Here is a 23,417-nt window from a genome sequence, read left to right on the forward strand (position 1 = left end):
TCCTCAGACGGGGCTCAGCAGCCGTGACCCAGATGGGAGCTGCAGGGCCCAGCCCCCGTGGGAATCAGCTGGAGACAACTGAGGCAGGAAGCAGGGGGTGGGAGGAAAAAGGGTTGATTCGGGGGAAGAGATGAGTTTCCAATGCATCTTAAGGCCCCGATCCTGCCCCCGTTGAAATTAATGGCCAAGTGTCCAATTGGGCTCAGGGCACAGACTGCCCCAATACAGAAACCACCCCACCCCACCCCCCACCCCCTCGTAGAGTCCACAGGACATTTCACCAGCTCCAGCCCTGATCCCAGAAGCTGCATCCTGTCTACAGGTAGAGACCCTGGTACAAACCCCCAACAAAACCAGCCCCATCCCTCTGGGCCAACCTGCCAGATCCCCCAGCACCTGGCCCTGCCCCACCCCTTACGCGGTCACGTCCCCCACTTTCAGTGACCCTGCTAGGCGATGGTGAATCAAGCCCAGGAGCACCTGACAGGATCGGGGCCCCTTGCACCAGCGATGAAGAGGAAGGGGGGATGCCCAGAGAGTGACCAAGATGGGACAGTGCAATGGACCGCTAGGGGCAGGGTCCCTTTAAGCCCACTGGCCCCAGCCAGGACGGCGATGGATGGGCATAGGGGCAGGGGATGGATGGTGAGACATGTCTCGCCTGCCGTGCTTTATGATCTTGGGCTGATTCAGGGTCAAACCCAGCTCTTCCAGCCGTTCCCCGCAGCCCTGGGGTCCCCTAAACAACTCCCCCTTCAGCATGTCGAGGGGACGGAAAACAGTGCCAGAGGCCTCGGGGTATCCACAAGCAGGGAGAGCTCCCCTCCCTCCTCCTCTGTCCATGGGGCTCGTCCCCTATGCTGGAGGGATCCCCCACTCCATGGTGTGTCATGTTCCCTGGTTTGGAGAATCTGATTGCCTCTGAGACCCCTCCACAAACTCATAGCACATGTGCACTGGCAACAAGGTCAGGTTGGCTCGGGGCTCCCCACCATCCCCTGGGCCCATTGCCGTAGCTAGGTCCTGGATCAGGGTTCAGGGGCTCCGTGGTACAAGAATGAAAAGAGGGGTTTGCTCTCCAGAGCGCCTATCACTGGCACTGAACCCCCTTCGATCCCATCCCCCTCGATCAGTCAGCCCATGTTCCCGCAGTCTGCTTCCCTGCACCGTGCCCGGGGGCCTGGGAGCCCAGCAGCCAGCCAGCCGTGCAACACAGGAAAACAGTGGCCTGCACACTGCAGCAAATCCCAGCCAGCCAGCTGCACATCATGCCTGCAGCGTGGGCTGGGTCCCATCCCCAGCTCCAAAAGTCCACGTCTGAGCGGAAGGAGAATCCCCATCAGCTCTTATCATTACAGAGACAATGACACACAGGGGAGCAGTGCTGATTCTAGCCAGCAGGGGGGGCAGTGGCACATGCTCAGACAGACAGACCCCCAGCCAGCGCACCACCACATCAGCACGAGGGCTACAGAATATTCCTCCTGCCTGTCTGCGCCCCACGCCAGCCCCCCGCAAATCGAAGGGGCACAGACCAGCAATCGCCACTGCCCCCAGGGGGGTGACGTCAGTCCCCATCGCTCTGCCGGGACCCCTTCCCGATGGTACAGGGGAGAACCGACAGGTTCCCACCGAGCGGGAGGGGGCTGAACACACGTGCCTGTTAAGAGGGGTGCCAGAGGAAGGGCAGTCTAGGGGATGAGCAGATTGGCCTAGGGGGCAGCGCTGTGTCCCCCTCGTGAACCCCACCCCAGGGCTCTGGGTCAGGCCCACAGGCTGACACATGGTGTTACTTGACACACGCTACAACCATGGAACACCCAGGGAGCGGCTAAGAGCACCGGCTAGACCCAGGCGTAATGGGGCAGGGGCCAAGCTCTGCCAGTGCCCCTCGATCCCGACCTGCAGTCCCCTGCTATCCCAGCCCTGGGCTCCTCCAACTCGCATTTACAAAGCTCAGGGAGCAGGTAGAGCAGGAAACTGGGGCTTGAGCCATTTTTGTGCACCACGTATTCTGGGCCCTGCCAGGCCCCTGGAGTCACTCAGAGCAGCCTCTAGGCTACTCTAACTCTCACTCTGCTCCTCATGGCCCCAGGGGGACAGGGAAAACCCACAGAGGGCAGTGCGCTGCAGCCATGACCTCGATCCACCCCCCTCTGCCAGGGGCTGGGGGGTGTGCAGAGCCCTTGTGCCAGGTTCACCTTGGCCAGGAGGCCCCTTGTGCTGGGTGGGATTCCCAGGGGACTGTTTTCCCCTTCCTTTAAGGGCCCTTTATGCTGTCGGAGCAGCCTGGGGAGCCTGGGTGTCACTGAGAACTAAGCCCCCATCCTCAGCTCATCCCCCACCCAAGCCCCCAGCACCCAGCCCCTCCAGCCCTAAATTCAGCCTCCTACAGCAGCCACAGGCCCTACAGCCAGGCTGCTGCAGGGTCATTAGCGCGGGACAATGGCCCTCCCCCCCGCCCCACACACACCTCCCCCACAGCGGCAGGAGCTGAGAGCCGCTGGGCCTGATTTACAGCCCCGGCTCCCTTTGGCCATCAAGGGGCCTTATTTCATCATTATCACCCGCTCTCCTGCTGCTTTATGTCATCGCCCTGCGGCACTGCCATCTCCACAGCGACCCGCGCAAAGCTCCCGGCATCTGTCCCCAGCCGCGGAGCTACCAGGCCTCGGCACTCAGCCATTTTCCCACCGGGGCAGGCCAGAGGGTGCTGGTGTGGGGCTCAGGATGCCTGGGTCCTATTCCTGAGTGTTCACCTCTCTGTGCCTCAGTTTCCACAGCTGTAAAATAGGGGGCCATGTCACAACCTTTCCTGTGCTTTGAGATGGATGGGTGGAGGCTGTTCCTGGGGCTGGATTCCACTCCCCGCCCCAGGGAGCTTTGCCTTCAAGAGCGACTCTAGTTACTGGCTCGTTATTTCCATTTCCCGACCGAAGTGTTTCCCCTGCACCCCGAGTCAGGTGACGTCGAGTGGTTACAAAAATCGCTCCCCGCCCCGTTCCCTGCACAGAGTCGCTGAACGTCGGGCGAGCCCCACACACGGCCCTGCTGCAAACCCTGCCTGGAGATGCGAAGGGGAAAGGAAGAGGAGACTCAGAGAACGGGAGACCTGTGGGTTTTTTGCCCTTTGGGTCTTGCTCTGATCTAAACAATCAGGGAGGCTGAGACCCGCCCTCCAGCAGGTGCAAAAGCCGCACTGAATCCTGCCATCGCTGCCCTCGCTATTTCACGGTCCTGCTGGCCCAGGAAGCAGTGTCACTCCCCGCGGGCCACAGCTTAGCTCCTGGCTGTCTCACATGAGCCCTGAGACCCAGCTGCGGGTCACTGCCCTCAGAAAGGCCCCCCTTGCCTCCACTAACTCCAGCCCCTGAGACTGAATCAAGCCGCTGGGGCATGAACTAAAAGCATTGCCCCATAGGGAAGGGGTCTGGGCCGAGCTCCCATGCTGGGCCCATTCTGCTCTCCAGGGCCTGGTATAGCCGAGGGGGATGGAAAACTAATGACCCAGGGAGCCTGGCACAGGGATCCGGCGGAGGGGAGAATCTCTCGTGAAGAAGCAGAGAAACATTTTCAAAACCTCGGACGACTGTCCCCCTTTCAGGAGGCTGATTTGTCCTGCGTACCCCCAGGTCTCACCTCACTTAAAAGCGACTTGCTTACAGAACCAGACATAAAAACACAACAGTGTCATAGCTCATTGGTACTGACAAATTGCCGACTTTCTCACGTTGACCATGTAATTGTAAGATAAATCAATTGGAATATAAAGCTTGCACTTACATTTCAGTGCCTAGAGCGGTATAAACAAGTCACTGGCTGTATGAAATGTCCGTTGGTACTGACTTCGCTAGGGCTTTTTATGTAGCCCGTTGTAAAACTAGGCAAAGATCTAGAGGAGCTGATGTACCCCCTGGTAGACCTCTGCGTAGCCCCAGGGATACGTGTACGCCTGGTTGAGAACCACGGGTGTAGACATAGCTTTGATGAGCCAGGCCTTTTGAAAATGGGGTTTGAAAAGGGTTTATGTTTCTAAGTCACTTAGCTAAGGTACCCCTAGCATGGCCGTAATAATTAGCATTTGTTATGATGGGAATTTGCTTCTGATCAATAAATGATCCATAAAAGGATCCAGGTCTATTCTGACCACGGCCCAATGGTCAGAATTTAAATGCCACTCCACGCCCTCACTCCTTTCTAGCCTCACTCCCATGCCACACACCCCAGCGGATCGGCCCTTTCCTCTAAACCTTCACTGAGCTGGCATCCAAAGTGCCCCACCGCTGGCACTGCCAGGACCCACCGCCCACCCCAGCAGCAGGTAAATCTCTCCTCCACGCAGTGCCCAGCGCTCTGGCTCAGTTCCAGTGCCAGGCTTAGCTGTCAGCCCGGGGAGAGGCCGCTTGATTTCCATGGGGCTTCTTCCCAAGAGCTTAAATTGAAGCAGGCACTTAAGTGCTTTGCAGGATGGGGGCTGGGGCCCTCCGCCCCACGCAGGAGCAGGGCTGGAGCACAGGCCAGGATCAGAGCCAGGCGGGATCCCTGGGAGCACTGGGGGTGGGAGGGTCCACCACAAATGGGCTGGGAGCAGGAACATCTAGGGGAGACCGGACCCTTCTAGGGTGGACCCTTCTAGGGCAAGCCAGAACTGGAGGGGATGTCGGGGTGTGGATTTGCAGGCAGGAGTCCCCCCTGAAACTGACCCCCAGTGACACGACAGGGCCCCAGGAGCGCTGCATTGCGTGGCTCCCGCCAGGCTCTTTGTGAAGGGGAACACAAAGGAAATGCAACGAACTGAGCCCAGAGAGTCACCGGCTGCAAACTAGACGGTGCTCCACAAACCAGGTTTCTCAACCCCCTACCACAGCCCCGGGAGCCATGCAGGCTCGCCCCGGCCACCCCCAGCCGTGCACGGGCAGATGGCATTGGCACTCGGAGCAGACCGGCCCAACCCGCCGCCCGTGGGTCTGCCCCAGAAGCTATGCTGACTTACGCCCCCCCTGTGGCAGGATTGGACAAGGCGCAGATAAACGCAGGATCCACGGCTCTCCTGGGGGCTGGAAAGGTCCAGCAGAGCATGGAGCTCAGCTGGGGTGGGAAGGGATGCCAGAGCCACCCAGGGGGAAATGGATGCATTCGTCGAACGCCCATGGATGTGCACAAGCAGGGTGAATACCAGGGCCTGATTCCCAGCTGGGCCAGCGAACTGGAAATGAACCCGCATGTTCTCCATGCAGCACTGTGGGAAAAGCTTGTGACCCAGCATCTCCAGGCCGCAGTGAGTTTGGTGGGTCCCCGTCCAACTCCCTGTCACAAAGCTGGCCTCTGACCCCTGCCCTTCAGCACCCAATGCAGACGTTAACCCATTCACGCCAGCAGCGCCCGCCCCCCAAGCTAGGGTCAGCATCCTTCCCACTGTACAGACTGGGAAACTGAGGCAGGAGAAGGGCAGGACCTTCTGCAAGGCTCCACAGGGGCTGACCTGCCCGCACCACCCGGCTCTTTTGATGCCTAGTAATGGGCTTTAAGCACAAGGGATTCTGCCTCCCACCTCGTCCCATGCTGCTTACAACAAACTGGGAGCAGCCTCGGCAGAGCCACCGAAGCCTGCCAGAGCCCAGTGTAGACAGAGCCCCGGGGCAGCCTGCCGGGCCCTGCGGCAAACACCCAGCATGGGAGGGTCTGACCGCCTGGCTCCTCAGTGCACCAGGGGGTTGGGGGCGAGTAACAGTTGGCCCCAAAGCCGGGAATCCCGCCCAGATACAGCAGCACGGCCCTAAAGCAAGAGCTGCCTTGATCCTCAGCAGGTTTCAGGGACTGACCGTGGCTGGGGCCCTGGCCCCACTGACTCCCCTGGAGCGAGACCCATTTACACCAGATGGGGATCGAGCCTGGTGCCCCCTGTTCACGCAGGGCTGGGGGGCCCCTCCCAGGAGCACAGCCCCTACCCTGCCATGGGGGTGAGGGGAGCAGACACGGGGGAGGGAAGAGGATGACAGGCCATGCATGCTACAGCATCAGCCAGGGGTGGCAGGGGCTTCTCACAGAGACAGTCAGTAGCTGGAGGCCACAGCCGCTGCTCTCAGGAAGGATCCCCCAGCAGGGCAGGGCCAGCCCCATTCACAAGCAGGGACCAGAGGGGCGGGGAGGGGAGCAGCTGGAGATGACACAGCAGGGGAGGGTCAGAGCCAGGAACTGAACCCAGGAGTCCTGCTGCCCCATGGTCTACACTAACCCCCAGCCCCCACTCCTTCCCCGCACCAGGAATGTGGCCCTGCTGTGACCAGACTCTGTTCCCCTCCCAGAGCCAGGGACAGGACCCAGGAGTCCTGGCTCCCAGCCCCCTCCCCCCCCCACACACACACCCCCAACCCACTAGACCCTACCTAGTACAGCCAACACGCTTCTCCCAGAGAGCAGCTTCTCCTCATGATCCACCCTGTAGGGAAATGGGGGTGGGGAGGGGTCTTGTGAGCCCCTAATGGGGGGGAAGTCGCTTGGGGGCAACCAATAAGGTCCAGGGGGTGTCATGGAGAAGGGGAACCTTGGGCATGGGACGATCCATATTGTAACAGCCGGACTAGCTGGGCATAAACCACCCCCATCCCGCACTTCGGGGGTAGATCTAAAATCGAGAACGTCCTGCTCCCCACAGAAATACCAGCGTCCGGTGCTCACCCTGCCCCTACCCAGCCCTCCGCCCCACACTCTGTTTGCCAAGGGCCCCAGCCATCGTTGGGCACAAAGCACGGCCGGCCTGAGCTGGTGGCATCCCGCACCAGAGGGAGGATCAGGCTCCCCCTGCCCCCAACCCCCCAGCGAGCTGGGCAGGGAGAGCTCAATGCAAAGCCCATGCTGGGCTCCTGTCCCCCCATAACGCCCATACGCCCTGCAAAGAGCACCTGGGGCTGGACCCCTGTTCCCCAGCCCCTGCTTCTCCCTTCTGTGGGGCAGCATCACATCCCCATTGCCACACCCACAGAGCCAGCCAGGGCATTGTCCTACCCACCCAGAGCGCTGCTGGCTCCCCTCCCCCATCTGGGCTGTGCCAGGCTGTGGGGCTGGCTGCCCCATGCCCCAGCACAGGGGCTGTTCTAAATCCACCCCTGCATGGGGGGCCTGAGCCTGCGTGGGATGGACAGGGGTGCAGCTAGGGGACCTGAGAAGGAGAGCGGTTCCCCGCCTGGTCCCAGAGGGTGAGGTCTCCCCAGTCTGCTCCGATCCTAACTGGGGCGGCCACAGGCTGCACATGGGGTCTGTCGCCCATCCATCCCCCCAGCACCCAGCCTGGAGCAGGGGCATGGGACGGGTCAGTTCAGAGCCCTGGGCACCCACTTATGGCCAGCTTGGGGGAGCCCTGGGGGTTGGATTGGGGGGGTCTCCATCCTTTACATCTCTGAGCCTCCCCCACATAACACCCCCCTAATGTCCCCTCTCCACAAACATCCCTGCTCCCTGCACCCCGATCTCCTGGGTCCCTGACCCCGATACCACCTCTCCGCCTCTCCAGGACAGCCACGTGCCCCACATCCACCTGCCAAGGTGCCCCCCAGGAGTTATGGCTCCCCCACACTGGCCCCACCCTGTCACTGGGTGGGTGGGGGGGTGCGCTGGCATCTTCCACCACCACCACCCCGCCCTGCCACTGGGGGGGGTCGCTGCCAGCTCCCGCTCCCGCCCCACTCACACTTCGGTGAAGTTCTCCGTCCCCACCAGCTCGCCCAGCCCGCGGACGCGGTTGGGCTCCAGGCACTGGAGCGAGGTGGCCCCGTAACACCTGCACGCCCCGGGGCAGGGGGCCGCCCAGCCCAGGGCCAGCAGCAGCCAGGCCAGCAGCAGCCAGGCGGGGCAGCAGCCCGGAGCCGGGGGCATCCTGCGGGGAACCGGCATCGCGCTGCCCGGCGCCTCTCGCTCCCCACCTCGCCCGGCACCGGCTGGGAGCGTGTGGGCGGGGGGGGGCGCCCGGCTTAAAGGCAGAGGCAGGACCGGGCTGGGCGGGGCGGAGCCTGCGTCTCCCCAACACGCCCCCCGGGAGCCGCCGGGCGGTGGGAGGCTGAGGGCTGGGGCTGGCCAGGGAGCCCGGCGCTGGCTCTGCAAACCCCCCGGGGGGGCACCGCTCCGGGGAGAGCGGGGATGGGGATCCGCCAGCGCCAAACAGCCCGATCTGCAACCCGGCCGGACAGCCAAGGGTGGGAGAGGAAGGGGGGCTGCGGGTCGGGAGTGAGGGGCACCGGCAGAGCTGGGGGGGGGCAGGGCTGGGATACCATGGGGCTGCGGGTCGGGAGTGAGGGGCACCGACAGAGCTGTGGAGAGGGGGAGCCCAGGAGGGGATAGCGGGGGGGAGGGGGCTGTGGGTCAGTATTGAGGGGTATCAGCTGAGCTGGGGGGGACCCCAAGGCTGGGACAGCAGGGGGCTGCGGGTCGGGAGTGAGGGGCACCGACAGAGCTGGGGGAGGGGGCAGGGCTGGGATACCGTGGGGCTGCGGGTCAGGAGTGAGGGGCACCGGCAGAGCTGTGGAGAGGGGGAGCCCAGGAGGGGATAGCGGGGGTGAGGGGGCTGTGGGTCAGTATTGAGGGGTATCAGCTGAGCTGGGGGGGACCCCAAGGCTGGGACAGCAGGGGGCTGCGGGTCGGGAGTGAGGGGCACCGGCAGAGCTGGGGGGGGAGCCCAGGGCTGGGCTAGCAGGGGCGGGGCAGCGGGGCAGGGCTGAGGGGTGATGGCAGAGCGGGGCTGGAATACCAGGGGGCACCGGTGGTGCCGTCAGCCGTGGGGCAGGCGGCTCCGGGGCTCGGGCTGGGTCCCCAGGATCCCCAGCTGCGTTGCAGCCGGGGCGGGGCGGGATTTCCAGGAGCCTGGCACACCGTGGGCGCGGGAGGCGGCCCGTGAGTCAGGTTCCGTGGAAGTCCTCAGCTAACACGCGTGGGGCGCCTGCCCCGACCCGGGAGACCCTCCTGCCCTCCTGGTGCTGGGTCGGGCTCAGCCCCAGGCCCTGGCCCTGCCCTAGAGCCAGGGGGGTCAGGGGGGTCACCCCCCCCCCCGAGGCTTTCTTCAGCTGACAGGCAAGCCCCAGCTGGCAGCGCCTCCGGCCTTAGAGATCAGTGACCCCGACACGGCCCATAACCCCCTGGCCCCCGTGGGGCGGGAGGGGCTCAGTGAGGGGCGCTGTCCCCTCGCCCCAACACACACCTGCACCCCCCCGCCCCACGCACAACACGAGCGCCCCACCCACAACTCGCGCAACACAGACACGAGTCTCACATACCTGACACACACGCCCCTCCTGGAACACGCCCCCCCACACACACACACGCTCCCTGCACACCCCCCATCACACACCCCCTCCCTACAGCTCCCCCCCATCACACCGCCACACAAAGGCTCTGGATCCCCCACCTCCTTCACTTCACACGGGCTTGGCCGAGCCTAGGGACCCCTGGATGGAAAAGGGGTTTCTGCAAATCCCGCCCCTTGATCCCCAGCCCCCCGGGGGCGCAGGCAGCGGGCGGCAAGGAACAGGGCTGAGGAGGGGCCTTGCAGCCCGAGCCCGCCCCGCCCCGCACACCCAGCGTCTTCCGGCTGCGCACCAGAGGTGGCTGCATTTTAGAGATGTGACTCCCGGGTCGGTGCGTCTCTTCCTCCCTCCCGTCCTTCGGGAGCCTGTCAGAGCCTCTCTCCCCCTTCCCACCTTCTTGGAAGTGGGGGCGGGAGGGAGGGGGCAGGGCCCGCCTGCGTCTCAGATCGTGTTCTTGCCTGATGCGAAGTGATGAGTCCCTCGCTGATGGAGAATTCCAGGAAAGCGCGGCCATTAATAACCGGCCCTGGCACGATTCATCGGTGGATCTCAACGTGCTAGACGGAGGGAGGCCGTTTTACGGGTGGGGAAACTGAGGCACGGAGCTGGGCCAGCGGGCCAGAGCTGGGAATAGAACGCAGGTCTCCCCGCTGCCAGGCCACTGCTGTCGCCACTAGGCAGCACCGCCTCCCCTCGTACTGCCAGAGGCGTCATTCCCATGCAGCTTCATTCGTGGTATGCCAGTGAGGGATGGAGAGGGTCTGCCATGGGGCAGAGTTAAGGCCGTTAGGGCCCCCAAACTGGGTGTTTCCTCCCTCAAATCACCTCTGGATTTGAGGGTTCCCCCCCTTGCGGCCACCCCCAAGTGTTCAAAGATCAAAAGCTGACCCCCCCCACCCCATCATGGAAATGCCCAGGATTCCCTGGTGGGGTAACCAGGCTCCCCGCCACCCCCTGGCAGCCGCACACCGAGCCCGAATGGGAAGCGAGGCACCATCTGCAGCAGAGGGGACGGTGCTTACAAAGAGCAAGCGGTGGGTGGCTAAAGACAGGAAGGAGTCAGGACTCCTGGGTTCTGTGCCCAGCTTGGGGAAAGCAGGGTGGCCTAGTCTAGCGGGTAGGCCTACCTGTCCTTTCCCACAGGGCAATGAGATCCCAGCCCTCTGCTCCTGCAGGGCCATACGGGTTCATGGGTAATTTCTGGGTCACTGATCTCTAAGGGGATGAGATGCTGCCAGCTGGGACCTTCGCTGAGAGTCCCGGCCTCCCCAGCCCACACAGCAGGGGCCTTGAGCATGCTGAGCACACAGTTGTACCCCCAACCCACCTCTGCAAATTATCGATCGGCTACTAAGCTTGGGAACCGGCTGCCTTCGCCCACCTGCGCTCGTGCCATTTGGAATGTCAGATCACTGATTGGTGAGCTCAAGGCCCCCTGCGAGCCAGGTCCAGAGCCCAGTCCTGCACAGAAGTGGTTGCATATCACTGCCCCCATTGTACAGCTCGGGAAACTGAGGCAGGAGGGGGTCTCCTAACTGGCATTCCAGTACCCTGGCTACTGGCCCATGTTCTTTCCCCATGCTACATCATGGGATGGGACAGGGACAGGCAGCTCGGTCCATCCACGGACAGCAGTTCTGCTGCGGTTCTCCACTCGCTGAGCCGTGGTGCCCTGGGTACGCACTGCCAGGGACAGTGGTACCAGGGTCTGCTGGAGGCCCCATGATGAGGCAGAGATTAGACGTCTTTGCAATGCACAGAGAAATCAGTCCATCCACCACTGAGGGGCAGCCCCCTCTGGCATGGAAGGTGGCAGCTGATTACCATCTCCCAGCAATGCTGCCCAGCCATTTAGGGCAGCAGGTGGAGGACGACCCTGCATCCTAACAGTGCTGTAGAGGGGACTGAAGAGAATCACAGTGTCAAATCCTCACGTTGGCATTTACCCAGAACACCAGGCTCGCTGTGCCGCAGAGAGTGCTGGGATGCAATGCCCAGGGGGCCGGGGCGGGGTTTTATGTCTCTTCCAAGGCATGGCAGCTCCCATCCAGGGGGCAGTGCCAGGGGATCCGTTACACTGCTTCCCAGGAGGGCTCCTGCTGGGGAGACGCAGGCTCCTCCCTGCCTTTAAGCCAGGCAATCCCTGTACACATGCTCCCAGCCTGCCAGGCCAGCCAGTGCAGGGGGAGGTGGGAGGCTGGGCTGGGGCTGCCCTGTGCCAAAAGGATGCTCCCAGCTCCTTGCAGCTGCCCAGGCTGGCAGCTTCTGCCCCCACCCCGGGGCATGCAGGTGCAGTGCATCTCTATGACCCTAAGGGCAGCAGAGTGAAGAGTGGAGCCGGCGTCCAGCCCCAGCTCAGCCACTAACCCGGCCGGGGGCCTGCAGACATGGCTGGTCCCTGTGGGACAGCTTGGCTCTCCTCATGCCGCCCTGGGCACTGCTACGGAGGAATAGCACAGCCTTTTCAGACACTCATGGTGACCAAATGCACTAGTCAGGACTCCTGGGTTCCACTCGCAGCTCTGAGAGGGGAAGGTGGCTTAGTGGCTGGAGAAAGGGACTGGGAGGCAGGACAGCTGGGTTCGTTCCAAGCCTGGCTGTGTGACCTTGAGCCCTGGCTGGCTACTGGCATTGCACCCAGACCCTTGGATCCATCAGAGGGCTGAGTTCCGGCCTTCAGTGAACAGTGTCTGTCCCGCTCCCCCTCTTCAACAGCCCCAGTAATTTTCTCTCTCTGTCAGATGCTCCGCCTACCCATCCCAGGCTCCTCCCACTGTCACCCTGTCCCCAAGTTTGCCAAACCCAGATTTGCCTCCTCCTCAGCTCAGAAAGCATCCCATTGCTCCCTTTTCAAACGGATACAGCATTCTTCACTTCCTCTCCTAAAGCGCCACTGCACGGCTGGTAAACAGCTGCCATGCCCCACCCCAGAGGCAGCTGCCTTTCTGTGCTGGGAGCTAGGTCAGGGCTGCGGCAATGGGGCACAGCAGCTGCAGGGAGTTGGGGAGCTGGGTCAGGGCTGGGGTGGGTCCATGGCTGTGCAGATCCACCAACTTTTGGAGGCACTGGGGTTGCAGTGGACTGCGGGTGGGGATCAGGGTTTGTCCCACAGAGCCTGGCAACTCCCAAGTGCCACCCAAACCTTAGCCCAGGAGTGGGGCAGGGAACACCCGCCCAGCCTACTGCTGGGGACCATGCTGCTGGGGGAGACGCTGATCACTGTTATCTGCTTGGCAGACAATCCCAGAGCGAATGCCGCGCCGCCCACATCCTTTGCTCCCATCCTCGCTCTGCCTGGAGGTGGCCGGACCTTCTCCCAACGTTCAGTTTCAGAGCCAGACTAGCATCTGCAAAAACCTCACGCTCTGCTACCATAACCCATTCGCTGAGTGCATCATGGCTCCTCTTGCTGGCTGGCTTGCTGGCTAGGCAACAACAGCCTACTGCTGCTGCTAGCTGCCGGAGCTGCTCCGCAATGGCCCAGAGGTCTGTGCTCTGGTGCTGAAGTTCCCCCTGTTCAAGCCCTGCCAGAAGCTGGAGGCTTTTCATAGGCAGCAAGGGATATTTCCAGTAGAGTTGGTTCAATTGGTCTTTGTCCTTCATAGAATCATAGAATACCAGGGTTGGAAGGGACCTCAGGAGGTCATCTAGTCCAACCCCCTGCTCAAAGCAGGATCAATCCCCAATTTTTGCCCCAGATCCCAAATGGCCCCCTCAAGGATTGAACTCACAACCCTGGGTTTAGCAGGCCAATGCTCAAACCACTGAGCTCTCCCCTCCCTCCTTCCCTCCCTGCAAAATGAAGCCTGATGCCAGGCTCAAGGCAGGAGTCCATGGACAACACTGCAGCCTCTTGTGGCTCTGACTTTGCCATCCGGGGCTGCAGCCCCAAGAGGGAGCTGGTTGCCTCGTGTCCAGGAGCTGATCTCTGGAGCCAGCATGAAACCAATTTAGCCCCAGCTAAGAAACCAATTTAGCCCCAGCTAAGCTGCTTCCCAGAGAGCTGATGAGAGGCCTGGGGACGCATGCGGTGCTGGTTCCCGGGCTGTGCTCAGTCACTGTGTGTCCGTCTCACGCCCTCTGCTGCTTGCTGGCCACGGACTCCCATCTCTCTGCTCCGTGGCCCCCATCGCGGTTTCCATCACGCGTGCCCCCGCCCCCATACAAGGGGGGACTCAGGCGAGGACTGGCCATGGGCTGAGAGTGGTGGACGAGGGCTGGAAGCTGCGGGGAGGGGCAGGGAAGGAATCCAAGTGTTGCAGTCCCTGACTTGCCCAGCTCTGCGAACCCAACGTGCTGCCAGAGGCAGCACTAGCCCACTGGGAGCCCTAAACAGGAATATTTTGCCCCCCCCCCATATTATGTCTCACTCATCCCCTAAAAATACGAATTGCACTATTTCCACAAACCAGAGCAACACAGCGCACGCTGCCCCTCCCTGTGAAAAAGGCAGTGTTAAATCAAATGAACAGTGTTTTGGGGAGTAACACTAAATTGGCCCCCCCACCCCACCCCACCCCACACCACCCCTGGAGCTGCCTGGGGCCCTAAGCAATTGCTTCGTCTGCTTCTGCCTAGCACCACCACAGCTCTCTGCCACAACCAGTAGTAGATCCCTTATCCTCCCTGTCCCTCTGGTGAACCGGGCTACATGGGCCCAAGGGATTAATGCTCAGGGACAGTGTTCGGCTCGGCTCGCTCCCTCTCTCTCCTCTTCCAACAGCAGGGCTGGGTTGCCAGGCAACCTGTGGTACCCGCACACGGTTCTCGACCTCTTGAGCTAAAGGAAGGATACCCCTCGCTGGCAGCAGTAGTAGACTGTTCTCCTCGAGCAGGCCAGCGGGTAGAGCAGGGGCATGATACACACACTGTAGGTTACCCCAGTGAAGATTGTGGTGCTGATAACCCAGGCCTCAACGCCCCAGCCTTGTCACTTTGTGTCGCTCCCCAACCCGGTGTGTGTTTTGATTGTCACCCATCAGAGCCAGTCACGGCATCAGTCCAATCAACAAACCAATCCAGCTTTGACCCCAGACTCTGAAAATAAAACCCAAGGAACCTGCTTGCATATTGACAGGTTTCAGAACGGTAGCCATGTTAGTCTGTATCAGCAAAAACAAAGGTGTATGTCACCTCAAACTTCAGTGGCTAGTCCATACAGAGGATAACAGCCTACTACCACCGCTTGTGTAACCCACTGGCCAGCATGTGTTACACACACCCCTGCCCCATCCACAGATGTGGGACTGTCAGAACCCCAGCTACAGAGCCAGTAGCTCAAGCTGGAGAGCTGGCTGCTTTTATTCCTTGAGCGTCCCTGGCTTTATGTCCTGGGCTGGCTAAGACAATGCCTGGCAAACGAGGTCCACGCATACTTGTGACAGAACATTGTCAATGGACCCTCGCACGAGCCCTGCTGGGGGCCGGCTACATGGCAGGAACCAAGTTGCCACCAATGGCACCCAGATGCGCATGAGCAATGACGAAAAGAAACCATGGAGCTTTACGGTCTCCTTTATTTGGACTTCTCTGTGCCGTCGCTGCAGCCGGCTTCTCTGAAGTCCCTTGTAGAAGCCAGCTCCAACAAATAACACACCAAACGTGTTGTGGTCACGCCCACCGAAGTCACTGAGTTTGCAGGTGTGTCACTGAAAACATGGCTTGGTCCAGAGCTTGAAGGTTTTAAGTGGTGCAGCCAAGCAGATGGAGGGGGCAGGAGATCAGGGCTCAATTCCTGGCTCTGCTGGGTGACCTTTGGCCTCCCTGTGCCTCAGTTTCCCCATCTCTACAATGGGGCTAATGGGGCTGCCCTCTCCTTTGTAAAGAGCTTTGAGATCTACTGATGAAAAGGGCGAGGGAGATGTTTGGCGTTCCATAACCACTTGGCTTCAACTCTTCACCAGACCAATCCTGCTTTCATTCCTGCTTCGGCTGGGGCTTTTCCGCCCGCAGCCGCAACCCCCAACACAGGTTTAAAGCCTTCCATTTTCTTCTTTTTCCTTTCCCTCCAGGAAACAAAAAGGGGGCGGGGGGGGGAATCACCTTTGTATGTTTAAAAAAAAAAAAAAAGATCAGTAAACCTCTGTCCTCGCAGATCTCCAGCTGGGGATCTGAAAGAGGGTGGTGGAACCACGATCGGGGAACCGGAGTTTATTCAGGAACCGGGGCCACTGTGGAGGAAGGCTCTGTCATTAACAGACACTTTCATGGCATGAAATACAACGGCTGGAGAAGCCTCAAGCCTCTCAGCAGTGAAGTTTTCATGGCAAAATGAGCATCCGACTTCCCGGCCCTGTGGCACAACGCCCCCACTTCAGGGGTTCAGACAGCATGAGGGAGGCCCCAAAAATTCCTGAGGCTGGCTTGGGAATCATGAGATTTTTTTAAAATAAATCTTGGGTTCTTTTCCTTTGCCGTCTGCTTTCTGAGCCTTTAGGGTCAAGTTTCCAAGATTTTCTTCACAACCATGAGAGACAGAAACTTCTTTTTTTAAAAAAAAATTAAACCAGAGATTCTCACATCATCACATGACTCCAGCAGCTGGAGCTTTAGGAGAAACACCAAATCTCATGGGACTCATGCTGAAACCAGGAATGATACTGCCCATGTCCCGTACAAAGCCCTCGCTGATGTCCCCAGGGGAACAAAGCCCCAATTACCTGGCACTGGTAGGTAGCCAGCCAGGACAAGGTGCCGAGTTTTCATCTCCTTGATACAAAAAAGATGTCAAGGCGCGTGGAGGGAGGTTGGTGAAAAGCAACAGACACCTTAGGGCTGGTGAGACAGGTTATGGAGGGGGGGAGATTAGGGGAATGAAGGACTTGAACATCTGAACCTCAGGGGCTAGTCCTCCCAGCCATCCCACAGGCAAAACTCCCGTGGAACTGGGTGGCGGTAGGGGTGACTTCCAGCAACCAAGCACAAGGATTGGACAAGGAGGGAGAGGAATTGCTTCACACTAGGGTGGTCCAAGGAGCCTTTCCCTTCCCATCCTTAAAGTTTCCGCACCACCGGCCTCCAAAGGGAATGGACTCAGTGGGACTGGGAAGATCTTACCCTTCATCAGCAGCCTGGAGAGGAAAAATTTTCTCTAGCCATCTGAATTTCCCGCTTCGGAGGGCAGGGACCACCTTTTTGGTGTGTGTTTGTACAGCACCTAGCACCACAGGGTCCTGGGCTGCAACTGAGGCTCCCAGGCGCCACTCACAACAGATAATAAATAATAACAACAACATCTGGAGGCTTTCAGCCCATCTACCTGCCAACCCCCACTGGCCCAGAGAACACTGCTGCCCATGCAGATCTCTATCTGGGGGAGCCAGCAGCTACGGACCTTCGCTCAAGCTTGGCTGCAACATAGACCGTCCCAAGGTGGGTTTCAGAAAGACACCTCGTGATGAGACTGAGAGTGCCCCCAAACGCCAACTAGGACCGGCCCAGAGAATGAACGTGCATCCTTGGGAGCCAGGAGATGCAACTTCTCCTCCCCTGGCAAAAAGGGAGGAGGGATTCGACAGCAAACAGGTCACCGTTGGGAGCCCCCCCAGCCGCGGCTGTCCCGAAGGCAACGGAGCTGTGTCCGGTTACGCCAGCTGAGGCCTGGCTCGGTGTGTGCGTCCCAGGGGCTGGAAGCATCGTTAGTGTCTGAGCATGCCAGGCCACACAACCGCAGCCTTGCCCGAGTCTCAGGGATCCACCTCCAGCCCTTGCCGGCTCCAAGCCGGAGGCCATCGCTCCCAGCAGCCGGCAGCTATGGAGCTGGTAGAGACCTGGAGCGCCCAGCACCCCTCACCCCCCCAGCTGGAATTGTCAAGTGCAGCGGGGCACCGACGATTCCACCCAGCTAAGGATCTGTCTGTGCCTTGGCCGGAAGGGGAGGAAACATCCCAAAGTGCCTTCAACCCCCCCACCCCCGAACAACTCGAACAAGAACCAAGAGAAAAAAACAAAGGACAAGAGGTGAGGGTCCCCATGCCCCACACACCCCACAAGAGCAGCAGCTGCTCGCCTGCATTTCCCACCGAAGGGGAAAAGACCCCTGTGTCCAGGGAACAGCCCAGCCGTCCGCTGTCCGGGCCCCAAGAAGTGGGACATTGTTTTCTAGCCAAGGAGCTGTCTCAGTACGTTGCTCGTCCCAATGGCTTTGCCCGTCAGCGACAGGAGTGTCCGTTTTAGGCATCCGTCACCCTGCACCGCACCTCGAAAGCGTCGCTGACGGAGCAGGCTCTGTGCTCGCGGAGTGCCCCGGGTTTCCCCTTTGCCCAGACACTCTCGGCTGCAATTCAAAGGCCCAGTCACCATCTCCCCCAAATCGTTAATCAGCTTCTCGCTCTGCCGTCCCTCTCAAAGCCTGCAAGAAGCCCTGGCATCCAGGAGGCAGGGGACCCAAAGGGACTCCTAGGATGCAGTCGGGGTCTTTCCCCCGCCAGGAGGGATGACAACCAGCTGCTCACGCGGATCAGATCCAATCCCAGTGCTGCGATGAGTGGAAGGGGTATCAGTGCTGGGGATCCCTGGGAACCTGGACCTCCAGAGAGGTCAGTGGCGGAACCAGACGGTCCATTGCATGGTCCTTATGGAACGGATAATAGCTACGGGGTCTTCTTTGCAATGAAGGCTTTGGAAGCAGCCGCGGCCTGGCGCTCCCCGGCTCTCAGAGGCACGGCGCCCCATTCAAGTGACAGCAGTTCCTGGGATAGCCCTGGTCTTTCTGTGGGGCGAGGGCAGGCCCGGGGCAGTCGTTGGTGGCAAGCGGGAGGTGCAGGGCAGCCAGGGTGGAGGGCGGCTCCTCCTCCAGCAGGTTGTCCATCTCCACATCCGAGGGCTGGCAGGAGCCCCGGCGCTTGTTCTCAGCGCTGTAGAAGAAGGAGAGGTTGCGGAAGCTGGGGGTCATGTCGTCCTTGATGCTCTCCAGTAGCTGGGTGAAGCAGGGGCGCTGGCGGGGGTTCTGCTGCCAGCACCAGCTCATCAGCTCGTGGCTGGGGGGAGGGAGAGAGGAGACAGATGGGTTTCAGTTGGATCCAGCCAGCCGGAGGAGCAGCCCTTCCTCGCCCGGCATTCAAGCCGGGGACAGGAACCCGACTTAGTGCCCTAGGGGCTAAGGGCATCCACCCCCAGAATAGTCCCCACGCACTGCCCTGCTTGTGTCCCCTGCAGGAGTGCCCCAGGGGCGAGCTGGGTCTCCCATTCAGCCCTTGGCCTCTCTGCTGAGGCTGCTGGCCGGGGGACCAGCCCATGCTCGCGGCGTCCGCCCTGCTAGGAAGCAGGGCCAGGCCTGACTCACGTTCTCCACTGAGCAGGGTGAAGGCCAATTGAGGCCCACAGTACTGTGCTCTCCCCCGGCTTTGGGTCTTATCTAGAGACTCCTGGGAAGGTCACCATCCAGGCCAGTGGTGATGGTGATGGGCACTATTCACGCGAGCTGGCCACCGGCGTTAGACCCTGACGGAGTGGAATGATGTCTGGACCCAGTCCTTACACTTAAAGCCCAGGGTAGGACAGGCAGGGGAAACTGAGCCAAGGCCCCCCAGACGCAGACGCATCCATGGAGGGGGGCTCTTCCCTGGCCTCCTTCCCTAGGCAGCGAGTTCAGGGGCATGGGAGTGACTTACAGTTTCTCCGGGCAGTTCTCAGGCCTCTCCAGGATGCCATTGTCCATCACAAAGCGCAGCACCTGCTCGTTGGACAAGCCCTGGTAGGGCTGCTCAGCCAGCGTGGCGATTTCCCAGAGCACCACCCCAAACGACCTGCCGGGACACAGGGACAGCTTGGATCAGCCTCCTGCCTCCCCCCGAGAGCCGCAGCAGCAGCGTACCCATCGAGGTGGGGTTCCCCGCACCCTCACCAAAAATCACCAAACCAGAGCCCTCATATGCCAGTCACATCATTATTATGTCCCATCCAGCATTGCTCAGTCAGCCAGGTGCATTATGGGAGGATCTCATCTTCCTCCGATGCATCAGGTACTGTCTGTTTGTGACAAAGCAGGACTGTTCTTAATGTTCCCTCTGAATAGTGTGGGGGTGCCTCAGTTTCCCCTAGGCAGTTCTTAAGTATCTAGGTGGTGGGGTAAGGGTGTATGATCACTGCAGAACCCTAGAGGGCAGGTGTGTGCAGGGGTCTGGACACAGAGGATGGCCAACACCCTGTTTCCTGGCAACTGATGGCCTGGGCCCTCCCCCCCTGCAAGGTGAGAGCTAAAGGGTCGGAGAACAAAGGAATCAGGTGACCTCCTGGCCTGGGAAAGGGACAAAGCCCAGAGGAGGAGGGGCTAGAGAGGGTTTCAGTTTGGGGCTGGCTGGGACATGGAGTGAAGTGCAGACTGGGTTGTCTGGCTCACTGTCCCCCAAAATGGACCCATCTGAGGGGTCCTGTTCTCTGTACCCACAAGCTCTGTGTTAGACCGTGTTCCTGTCGTCTAATAAACCTTCTGTTTTACTGGCTGGCTGAGAGTCACGTCTGACTGCGGAGTTGGGGGGCAGGACCCTCTGGCTTCCCCAGGACCCCGCCTGGGCGGACTCGCTGTGGGAAGCGCACGGAGGGGCAGAGGATGCCGAATGCTCCGAGGTCAGGCCCAGGAAGGTGGAAGCCGTGTGAGCTGTGTGTCCTGAAGACAGTCTGCTCACAGAAAGGAGACTCCCTCAGTCCTGCCTGGCTTCATGGGGAACAGTTCCAGAGCATCGCCCGGGGACTCCGTGACACTGCTGTTGGGAGCAGGATACTGGACAGGCCAGATCGGTCCCGATGGTCCTCGAACACCTACCAGACATCAGAGTGGGTGTTGAAGATCCCGTCCTTCAGGGCTTCCGGTGACATCCAGCGGACAGGAAGCAGCCCCTTGCCTCCTTTCCGGTAATAATCTGTCTCATAGATGTCTCTGGTCATGCCGAAATCTTTCAAGGAAGGAGGAGCCAAGGAGAAAAGAGGTCACTCACCAGGACCATCCGTCCTGGCTAGCGCTGAGCTCTCTGCTAGTAACACTGGCATCTACATGGCGCCTTCCACCCCTGTGGCACGAGGAGACAGGGGACTGACACCCCAACAGCCCGCTCTGTTTTGCAACTTGCCCAAGTCAGCAGTCACGCTAGGAAAAGAACCCAAGAGTCCGGGCCCCTTGTCCTGTGTGCTGAGCACCAGAAAAAGCTCTGTCTTCTATGCATGGAGGAGAAAACAACACAGGGGCTGATGCTCAGAAATGCTGAGTGTTCACCCACATCTCCAGTGGGACACAGCCCCTTTGCAAGCCAGGTGCCAAGTGTCCCGAAGCAGAGATGAACGCTGCTCAGTGATGGCCTGACTCCAAGCCTTTTGGGCCAGAAAAATTTACATGCAATGTCCACCTGCAGAGGAGTTTATAAAGTGAGGGGCTGACCCTGCAAGGTCAGCGGGGGCTGATAGAGTCCAGGCCAGCCCAGGACTGAGATGTCCATCACCCACCTCCAATCTTGACCGTGAAGTCCTCTGACACCATGCAGTTGCGGGCGGCGAGGTCCCGGTGCACAAATTTCTTGGCGTTGAGGTAGGCCATGCCGTCGGCAATCTCCCCTGCCATCTGGATCATGTCCTTGAGTGATGGGGGGGGCAGGCCAGGGTTGTTCTGAGTGACACATCAAAATGGAGGGGGATGAAGGGCATGTGGCTACTGAGGGGTGGGCCCAGGGGTAGGTACGCAGGTCCCTCCATCAACATCCGTGGACACTTTCTGTGGAAGGAACCATGGGACCAGAGTCCTGGCAGTTCCATGTCTGGATTTCATGGGCTCGGGAGACCCAACCTAGCTGGGACCTAAATTATTTTTTTTATTATCTGTACTGTGGGAGTGGTGAGCAGCCAGCTATGGCGTAGGGCCCCGTGGTGCGAGATGCTGTACAAACACAGTGCAAAGAGATGTTCCCTGCCCCAGAGAGCTTCCAATCCCCTCTCCCAAATGTGAGGTGTATCTTCTTCCAAGCTAATTCTAAATCACCTACAGGATAGCTAAGGAGTCTGGCAGCAGGGCAGGTACGGGCATAGATAGACATATAGAATGTGTAGGGGTGGATGGATGAATGGACAGTATGGGGATGGCTGGAGGGATATAGATATAGAGTATATGGGGATGGATGGACAGATGGACAGACAGACAGTATAGGGATGGATGATGACAGAGAATCAGTGGGCCATGAAGTCCGGACATGGCCCCTCCATATCAGGCCTGGGGGGCTCTGAGCAGTGGTAAAGGGGGGAACCTTCCCCTGTGGCTGCCCAGGCAGTCCCCGCTCTGTGCATGGAGAACATCCGTATCCAGGGATGTCAGCTCCACCCAGCCAAACCCCCTGGGTTCCCGGAGAACAAGCACCTTCCTCCTGCCCTAACATTCCCTCCCCACCCATCAATAGGCTGACTTGGACACTTCCCAGGAGAGACAGGGTGTCAACCTGAGTTTAGGTCTCATCTCCTCCCACCCCGGCCAGCTCCTGCCTTCCAGGCCCCGGGCAGCAGAACAGCACAAGGCCCGGCCCCAGCGAGCCACCCACCTCTGCGTCCGGTCTGAGAGAGCGGAGGTAACTCTTCAAGTCCCCTCGGGTCATCAGCTCCATAATGACCAGGGCTGGCTGGCCCTGGGACACCACACCGAGGAGACGGACCTACGGCCAAGGCCAGACAGGAGTTAGAGAAGCAGCTCCAAAGCCGGAAAGGCAACCAGACTAGAGGGGCCACTGGTCTGATCCCACCTGGCCAGGAGGCAAGATCTGATGCTAGCCAGATCCCTGCCCTGGTCCCGTTCGGCAGCAGACCCGTTACCGAACTAGATGGGCCAAGAATCTGCTCTCATCCAGCAGCTGGTGTGATAGTGGAGCACATGGGCCCCTGGTTTGTCTTGTGGAGCAAGACCCCTGACTGGACAAACCATGGGGCTATTCTGTGGGGCTGGATACCTGATTGGATAGACCATTGGGCTGTCTTGTGGGGCAGGACCCCCATTGGATGGATGACTGCTTTGTTCCACAAGGACAAGGGTCAGGATATCAAGCTAAATGGTCTGGCCAGATATATCAGCAGATAAGGCAGCAGAAGAGATGGCCCAGTGATCTGGCCGGGCATGGCAAACAAACATTAGCTCCACCAAAGCTCCCCTAAGGGAAGTGATGGTGTCTGTCTGGGATGGGAGCTAAACAGGAGAGTGGAGTTGGTTGAAAATATTCCATAATCAAGAGAAAATGGCTTTTTTTTTTTTTGTTTAAATAGAAATTTCTGCAGGAAAATGTCTATTTTCAACTAGATTTTTCAGGTTTTCATTAAAAAAACAACCCTTGAAAATCATAAATTTTCCTGTTTTCAGCTGAAACTTTTCAGTTTTGAGCTTTTTGATGAAAACCTAAAAGAAAGGTTTTCCCTGTTTTTCAAGGAGCTGGTCAAATTCTTTTCAAGATTTCAAAATGTTAAATTTTGATGAAAGAAAAACAAAAACCAACAGGGAAAGGGTCCAAAAATGGCCACAATATTTTTAATTAATAGTTTGCATTCTGATCATCTGATCTCCTGCTTAGCACAGGCCAGAGACCCTCACCCAGTGATTCCTACACCAAGCCCATAGTTTGTGGCTGAACTAGCGCATGTCCTGTAGAAAGGCATCCAGTCTTGGTCTGCGATAGAGACTCCACCACGACCAGCCCTTGTTAGAATCCATCCCCCTGTCCCCTCCCCACCGGATCCACACATACCACGTGGTGACACTTAAATGCCTTCATGACCGAGGCCTCATTCAGGAATTCAATCCGCTCCCTCATGGTGGCCAGCTCGTTGACGGTCTTCAAGGCCACCTTCGTCTCCTCGTCCTCTTTCTCGATGCCCTGGGCAATCCCTTCGTAGACCATCCCAAAGGATCCCTGCCCGAGCTCCCGGATCACTGTGATCTTATCCCGCGACACCTCCCACTCATCCGGGATGTACACTGACAAGGAAGACACAGGCCAGGATTATGCCAATGCTACCGCAGAGTGCTTCATGGCTCCCTCTAGTGGCTGAGCCACAGAAGAAAATCAAAGTCAACTACTGCTACAAGCTGAGGGAGCTGCTCCTTTAGCTCCATCTGTAAGTGCTGCAGGTTCCATCCTGGCTGGGACCCCCAGTGTGGGGTTTTGC

The 23,417-nt window shown here is 59.5% G+C and overlaps 2 protein-coding genes across 2 annotated transcripts in view; both read right to left on the reverse strand.

Moving 5' to 3' along the window:
* The window catches only part of NTRK1 (neurotrophic receptor tyrosine kinase 1), a 28,953-nt gene extending 21,063 nt beyond the window's left edge, over positions 1-7,890 (reverse strand). The window contains exon 1 of the mRNA XM_077841598.1: positions 7,688-7,890. Within this exon, the coding sequence (XP_077697724.1) occupies positions 7,688-7,890 (203 nt within the window). The remainder of the gene's footprint in view (positions 1-7,687) is intronic.
* A 10,056-nt stretch (positions 7,891-17,946) lies between these two features.
* INSRR (insulin receptor related receptor) overlaps positions 17,947-23,417 on the reverse strand; it is a 36,747-nt gene continuing 31,276 nt past the window's right edge. The window contains exons 17-22 of the mRNA XM_077841005.1: positions 22,997-23,226; positions 21,809-21,919; positions 20,730-20,889; positions 20,056-20,185; positions 18,905-19,039; positions 17,947-18,271 (exon numbers count right to left, since the gene is read on the reverse strand). Of these exons, the coding sequence (XP_077697131.1) occupies positions 17,947-18,271; positions 18,905-19,039; positions 20,056-20,185; positions 20,730-20,889; positions 21,809-21,919; positions 22,997-23,226 (1,091 nt within the window). The remainder of the gene's footprint in view (positions 18,272-18,904; positions 19,040-20,055; positions 20,186-20,729; positions 20,890-21,808; positions 21,920-22,996; positions 23,227-23,417) is intronic.

The sequence above is a fragment of the Eretmochelys imbricata genome, chromosome 24 (assembly GCF_965152235.1).
Source record: "Eretmochelys imbricata isolate rEreImb1 chromosome 24, rEreImb1.hap1, whole genome shotgun sequence".
In the NCBI taxonomy this organism is placed as follows: Eukaryota; Metazoa; Chordata; order Testudines; family Cheloniidae; genus Eretmochelys; species Eretmochelys imbricata.